General features: G+C 45.3%; 1 protein-coding gene across 2 annotated transcripts in view; it reads left to right on the top strand.

The window, feature by feature from the left end:
* The window catches only part of rbpms (RNA binding protein, mRNA processing factor), a 48,999-nt gene that overhangs the window by 15,852 nt on the left and 25,066 nt on the right, over positions 1 to 8,081 (top strand). For both annotated transcript variants that reach the window (XM_083639890.1, XM_083639891.1), the window contains exons 2-3: positions 4,811 to 4,888; positions 7,102 to 7,140. In XM_083639890.1, the coding sequence (XP_083496016.1) occupies positions 4,811 to 4,888; positions 7,102 to 7,140 (117 nt within the window). The remainder of the gene's footprint in view (positions 1 to 4,810; positions 4,889 to 7,101; positions 7,141 to 8,081) is intronic.

Here is an 8,081-nt window from a genome sequence, read left to right on the forward strand (position 1 = left end):
GCCCTATGTTCCCTCAGCCCTGTGTTCCCTCAGCCCTGTGTTCCCACAGCCCGATGTTCCCTCAGCCCTATGTTCCCTCAGCCCTGTGTTCCCTCAGCCCTATGTTCCCTCAGCCCTATGTTCCCTCAGCCCTATGTTCCCTCAGCCCTGTGTTCCCTCAGCCCTATGTTCCCTCAGCCCTATGTTCCCTCAGCCCTGTGTTCCCTCAGCCCTATGTTCTCTCAGCCCTATGTTCCCTCAGCCCGATGTTCCCTCAGCCCTATGTTCCCTCAGCCCTGTGTTCCCACAGCCCGATGTTCCCTCAGCCCTGTGTTCCCTCAGCCCTATGTTTCCTCAGCCCTATGTTCCCTCATCCCTGTGTTTCCTCAGCCCTATGTTCCCTCAGCCATATGTTCCCTCAGCCCTATGTTCCTTCAGCCATGTGTTCCCTGAACCCTATGTTCCCTCAGCCCTATGTTCCCTCAGCACTATGTTCCCTCAGCACTATGTTCCCTCAGCACTATGTTTCCTCAGCCATATACGCCCTAAGATCAGTACCTAAAGCACCATTTCCTTTCTCAGGATGGCGAAGGCATGACCTGCTCTACTCTGCCTCTGATTGGCTTACCCTGATATTTTACCCAATCACTCCTGATGTCATGCCTAAACCTAACCAACTCCCCATGCCTAAACCCAGAGCCGTATAATAGAAGAGTTCTGACATCTCCATTCACTCCAATGGACCAGTTTTTTTTCCAGGAAGTAGAAAGTGGAACTCTTCAGTAAAAAAAGCAGCACTGTCGAGTTGCATCAAAATAGACAGTGTTGTACTCTGAAAGGGTTTTTCATCCCTTGAAATGAATCAAATTGTACATTATCTGCTTTATTTTAGCATGCAAAAGTAGCGCGAGACCCATTCCTGGCTGTTCATTGGCTAATGATTCTTGCATTTTGGTCCTCCGCTGACGCCACTCTCTTACTAGAGGACACTACCTAAACCTAACCAATAATCACTTCCCATGCCTAAGCCTAACCAATCATCATTCCCCATGCCCCAATAGCCCTACTCGATGGATAATAACCTTGTGTATGATAATAAGGCAGGTACTGTTTTATTGTGATCGCTACATGTATGAAAAAGTAGGGCCATTTTGAACGGAGCCTGCAACAACAACGCCATATTGGGGGTCCCTACACTGAGACCCAGAATGAGAAACAGGCTGACTCTGGTGTCAAGGCTCTTTCACCACTAGCACTATTTTTACAGCACTTTTTTTTACAAACACACTATTAGTTTGATCCGCTTCATTAGCTGCCATGTTGCCCTTGCCACGGTCTGATGGCGTCCTCTCCTCAGTCTTTGCTCCCATCCGTGTGCTGTAGCTCCGCCTCCGCACCACACAAGCAGAACCACAAGAGAGTTGATTTAAAGCAGCCTGTCAGTTAGTGATAGAGCCCCGGTGACGGCTCCCCAGGGGGCAGCCTGATTCAGATAAGGCGACATAAGATAAGATAAGATAAGATAAGATAAGAGTGAAGGTGAGAGAGTCACCAAGCTAATATCTGTCTGGATGGGTGGTTTGGTGCTTGCCAGCTTCTGGCTTCCCAGTTGCTAAGCTCCTTTGTTTTGTGTGTTGGTCTCCCTCTGGCACCCGTGGCGTGTATCAGGTTACTCTGTGGGAATGGGGCGTAGTGTTGGTTCAGCAGTTCCTTTGTACCTCCTTGAGCTGTGAATCCACTATCACTCTGAATCTACTGTGCCTTTTTACCCGCCTACTGTATGGCTGCATTCTGAATATTGAGCTCCGAATAGAATCAAATGATTGAATACATAATTCAATGGTACTTAAAAAATGCCTTGCTGATGTGGGGTGTTGCTGTTGTTGGAAGTGTGGGGGGGGGGGGGGGTTTAACATTACCATACACTGACCAGGTTTAGGTCTTAAATCTGTGTCAACGTGACATGTCATGGTCTGATCGCCATGAAATAATTGGCTCTAGTTTACAGGAGACATTAGACTCTAACTTTAAACTAACAAAATCATGTTCCTGTACCAGACACATTTTGTTTAATGTGATCATTCCAGGTTGGAAGCTTGTCACACCACAATTAGCCCTTTTCACAGCTGCCATTTTGTGTCTAAAAGGCAGGGGAAACGCAGGTGCAACCAACTCACTAATTAGGGCCCCAGCACTGGAACACCTAAATGGACTGGAAGTTGGACACCCTAATTAAGGTTTTGGTGCACCTGTGAAACTTCCTGCCTTTTAGACACAAAATGGTGGCTGTGAAAAGGGTCTATTGTTTCAGTAATGCTGAGGAAACCCTAGTGCTGAAACACACCTGTTTCTTGTTGCCGTGCATGAAAATGATATACATGTATTTATTAATTCAATTTATTTATTTATTCATTTATTTTAGACTGTGACTTGAGCACGCCAGTTCTTTCATTTAAGCTTGATTCCAGCCTGGACGCTTGGATTATACAGTCGTAGAAGCTACGGAACATGTGTGAACGAGTTGTGTGAAACAGAGGATGAAGGATTTGAGATTTTGCCAATTAACTGCTTGTGAAATGTGAGATTCTCGGCATTTGTCCGTGTTTTCAGTGTTTCCTAGAACTTGAGATGTGTAAAAGGCCTAAATTAAAGCTGTTATTGTGTTTATAGTGTTACTGGTCTGTGAAATGTCTGTGTTGACAACCTTTAGCTGCACTGACCAGATATTACGAAGAGACCCACTTGATAGCACATGTAACACAATGAATGCTCCTGCTCCCTCACACTCCCAACATGTAACACACTGAATGATCCTGCTCCGTCACACTCACAACATGTAACACACTGAATGATCCTGCTCCCTCACACTCCCAACATGTAACACACTGAAGGATCCTGCTCCCTCACACTCCCAACATGTAACACACTGAATGATCCTGCTCAGTCACACTCCCGACATGTAACACACTGAATGCTCCTGCTCCCTCACACTCCCAACATGTAACACACTGAATGCTCCTGCTCCCTCACACTCCCAACATGTAACACACTGAACGATCCTGCTCCCTCACACTCCCAACATGTAACACACTGAAGGATCCTGCTCCCTCACACTCCCAACATGTAACACACTGAAGGATCCTGCTCCCTCACACTCCCAACATGTAACACACTGAAGGATCCTGCTCCCTCACACTCCCAACATGTAACACACTGAATGATCCTGCTCCCTCACACTCCCAACATGTAACACACTGAAGGATCCTGCTCCCTCACACTCCCAACATGTAACACACTGAATGATCCTGCTCCCTCACACTCCCAACATGTAACACACTGAATGATCCTGCTCCCTCACACTCCCAACATGTAACACACTGAAGGATCCTGCTCCCTCACACTCCCAACATGTAACACACTGAACGATCCTGCTCCCTCACACTCCCAACATGTAACACACTGAATGCTCCTGCTCCCTCACACTCCCAACATGTAACACACTGAAGGATCCTGCTCCCTCACACTCCCAACATGTAACACACTGAATGCTCCTGCTCCCTCACACTCCCAACATGTAACACACTGAATGACCCTGCTCCCTCACACTCCCAACATGTAACACACTGAATGATCCTGCTCCCTCACACTCCCAACATGTAACACACTGAATGCTCCTGCTCCCTCACACTCCCAACATGTAACACACTGAATGATCCTGCTCCCTCACACTCCCAACATGTAACACACTGAATGCTCCTGCTCCCTCACACTCCCAACATGTAACACACTGAATGATCCTGCTCCCTCACACTCCCAACATGTAACACACTGAATGCTCCTGCTCCCTCACACTCCCAACATTCAGAATGTAACCAGACCTGCATTCATTACACATGGCAGCTTGTTGAACTCCTGTAGTGCTGCTAAGCCCTACATAGCTGTTAAAGCCATATTTCATGTTGGTGGAATCTTTTCCTTTTCATACTCGACCTCCAGATGAGTTGAGGATCATTCACCCACTGATATTGACTGCTCTGGGTATCGTTAAGTCGTTATGTTTTTTTCTCCACAGTCTCCATCTCTCATACTTGCTCTCATGCTTACTCATTGTGGTATTTTGTGCTGTATTTATGTTGGGAGGATGATTTTTAGACCAGGTTGTCAAAATGTCATTTGGTCATGACGACCTTATGGAAATTTGCATACTAAAAAGTGAAAATATTCCATTGCTTAACACTTCTAACTCAATATTACACCTGCGATGCACCTGGCGTGATCACACTCTGTTCAGCCTCCTCCTTTCCTTCCTCCTCTCTATCAGCACGGCACAATAACGTCAGCCAGCGCTTCTGCACTCCTCCTCATCCTATTTCCTCCAGTGGTTTTCCACGTTACTCGGACTCAATAGGGACCGCAACAATTAAATGCCTTCGGTCTCTTTAAGCTTACATATAAATTTGTAATTCCCCCTCCTAACTCACTTAAGTCCTGCCAAGTTGAAAAGTTCAAATGTAAAACGGAGGGTAGAACCGTGGGGGAGGAACGCCATAAAACTCAGTAGGCCGTAGATTACACAGAAGAACACAATACGCGTACTGTAGAAAGGACGATAAGGGAGACCTCCCTATCAGCACACCGCATTTCAAAAGCCTATACTGTACCTTTTGGCCTGAAACTATTTAACTCGAGCAGGTCATGTTCACTGTCCTCCTTCCTATGGCGTCCTCCTTCGCCACCTCATCTGTTACTGTCAGGTGCGCAAGGTAGCTATTTATAGCTGGTGGAGGTTAATGAAAAATAGATGATCTCTCTCTCCCTGTCTCTTCCCCAGGTCCGAACGCTGTTCGTCAGCGGGCTACCACTGGATATTAAGCCGCGGGAGCTCTATCTCCTCTTCAGACCATTTAAGGTATGTTTGTATGTATTCAAATGGATGTTGGCACGCGGCTATTCTTAGCGGCTACGTCTTTCCAGCTCGTTCCCCCCCCATTAATGGTGATGAAATAAACGGCAAGGGGGGAAATCTCTGGAGGTTCGAGCGCCTGTGTCCCTCTGAAGCTGAAGTTCAATCAAGTCCTGATCCCGAGGAAGCTTACGCGGAGTCAACTGGAAAATGGCTGGGCGCCCGTGATACAAAAACAAAGCTATCTGCTACACTGTAGAAACCCAGAGAACAAGCTTCACTTTAACCAGGCTATCTGCTACACTGTAGAAACCCAGAGAACAAGCTTCACTTTAACCAGGCTATCTGCTACGCTAGAAACCCAGAGAACAAGCTTCACTTTAACAAAGCTATCTGCTACGCTGTAGAAACCCAGAGAACAAGCTTCACTTTAACAAAGCTATCTGCTACACTGTAGAAACCCAGAGAACAAGCTTCACTTTAACAAAGCTATCTGCTACGCTGTAGAAACCCAGAGAACAAGCTTCACTTTAACAAGGCTATCTGCTACGCCGTAGAAACCAAGAGAACAAGCTTCACTTTAACAAGGCTATCTGCTACACTAGAAACCCAGAGAACAAGCTTCACTTTAACCAGGTTATCTGCTACACTAGAAACCCAGAGAACAAGCTTCACTTTAACAAAGCTATCTGCTACACTAGAAACCCAGAGAACAAGCTTCACTTTAACCAGGCTATCTGCTACACTAGAAACCCAGAGAACAAGCTTCACTTTAACAAAGCTATCTGCTACACTAGAAACCCAGAGAACAAGCTTCACTTTAACCAGGCTATCTGCTACACTAGAAACCCAGAGAACAAGCTTCACTTTAACAAAGCTATCTGCTACACTGTAGAATCCCAGAGAACAAGCTTCACTTTGACCCACAACCACGGCACAAAGTGGCATCTAGATGTTCCAAGCCTTTTTGGACCCCCGCCCTGCAATAATGTGCTTTAATGGCAGAGTTAAAGTGAATAATGGGAAAATTGCTGTGCATCTAAGGCCTCACTTAGATAATGCCAATGGTATGTACTTCAGTACTTGGAGTAACTGGTTTATATCATGAGTGTTGAAAGCACTAAATCTGGACTAATCAGGTAAGGCACCGCAGCCCGCTCCATATGGCTTTCATAATAGCCCATGAGCCATGACACAAGCTGGCGTAGTCAGTTGTGAACCTGCACTGCATGAAACATGCAACGTTTTACCTCCAAATGCAGTGTTTTGAATCACCAAATGTTGCTCTGCGATATTTTGTTACGCAATGATCTGTTCACTTTATCCCCTAAATATCAACAAGAGACATTTGAAAGATTTGCTGGATGGAATATATATCCCCATTCAGATCTCAAGGAGATCATCTCCTCCTATGCTACTCCATGTTAGTTTTGTGCATACCGTACTTCCTTTTTATATGCCCAAATCTTTTTTATTTATTTATCTATTTATTTATTTTGGGGGGGGGGCGGGGGGGGGGTTCTTTGGGTCGTACTACATAGAGGCCATTTACACCTGGCATTAACATGCATTTTCTGCCATCAGATTGCAATCAGATTGTACTTGACCACATTAACCTGATTCCATTTACACCTGGCGTTAACATGCGTTTTCTGCCATCAGAAATGGGTGTCCTCTCAATCCGCATAAAATTGCTGTATCCAGATTGAGAGGACACATTGCATTTACACTTGTGCTCAATGTGTACACAATGCACCCCTGACCACCTCCGGAGGTGGTTTGGCCGATCAGATTGCAATCCTTCTTCAATGCGTTTTGGGGGCGTTTACGCCTGTACTTTCAAATGATAAAGCACAATCTGATTGCAATCTGATGGCAGAAAACACATGTTAATGCCAGGTGTAAATGGCCTCATGGATGCAGCTGGACACCTTCGTTTTGCGGCTCTTTATACAAAATCTTGAAAGTTTGGAAAAGGCTTGATTATTGACATGATGAAGAATAAGATGACGATGTACGAAGATGTATAAGATGAAGTATAATGTATGAAGATATATATGTGATGATGAATACTGTCCTGCATAACATGTATGTACCCTGTTGCATTTTTTTTTAAATACATATCATATAATCTGAAGAAATGAAAGCTTTTGCTTCTGTTTGCAGTGCCTTTTTCGTTGTTGTGACATTTTTCCCCCACGTTTTTCTCTCTGTTTCAGGGCTACGAAGGCTCCTTGATTAAGCTCACTTCCAAACAGGTATGCTGACGAGTGCCCCCGTTTCTATACGGAGCTAAACGAATGAATGAAGCCGTCAGTCAGTCCCTCACCGCGCCCCGCTCTTCAACACCTTTTACGTATTTTTTTCTATCCTTTTTTCCTACTTGCTTTTCCCTTCCTTCTCGGCGCGTCTGGGGTGGTTGAGTGTGAAGGATGACAGTCTCCTCCTCGTACATCCGAGCTCAAGAATTAGCAGCCTTTGTCAGGAACTGACTGGAATCGGGGGAAAAAAGTTTTTCGGTGGGGGAGGAAGGGTTAAAGCATTGCACCGACTTGCCTTTGGCAGTATGCTTGTAGTCACAGACAGTCAACTCTAGTGGCATGTGTAGGGGATGGGAAGGGAGATGGAGAAGAATTGTTGAGGTGTCGAAGCGAACGTTTTGACAGGAGCACCAGCGATACTTGAGTTTTGCCTCCGGGGGCGCAGGACTGAAAATGAGCTCAGCTTGGCAGGTGTCCACTTCTCCACCAGACTTAAGCAATTTAGCTTCATGTCAGTGTGCGTATTACCACAACATTACAATGTCTCGCACAAAGAGACGACACGCTCGTTAAAAGGGCTTAGGGCCATTTAGAAGTTTAAGAATTTGGAAGTAGGTACAAAGGATTGCTATTTTTCTCCACTGAGCAAAATGACGCTAGAAACAAGTATGTCTGAAATGCAGATGTGTGCATTTTGGGGATTTCCCCAGTTTTCTGTGATTTCCTTGTGGTTACTTGCAATTAAAAGGATTCAAGGTGGAACTAGACTGTATCGCTGAAGAACACAGCCACCTATAATCAGGCGCTGGTTCAGTCACATGAATACAAAATAGGCTGCATAAAGAAATTATCCAACAACAAAACTGTGAGGATTTGCTGACAATATAGTAACATTCTTAGTTTTCTTATAGCGTTTGCAAATAGGCTTATAAAAGGGG

This window comes from Poromitra crassiceps (assembly GCF_964638095.1).
Source record: "Poromitra crassiceps genome assembly, chromosome: 7".
Taxonomy (NCBI): domain Eukaryota; kingdom Metazoa; phylum Chordata; class Actinopteri; order Beryciformes; family Melamphaidae; genus Poromitra; species Poromitra crassiceps.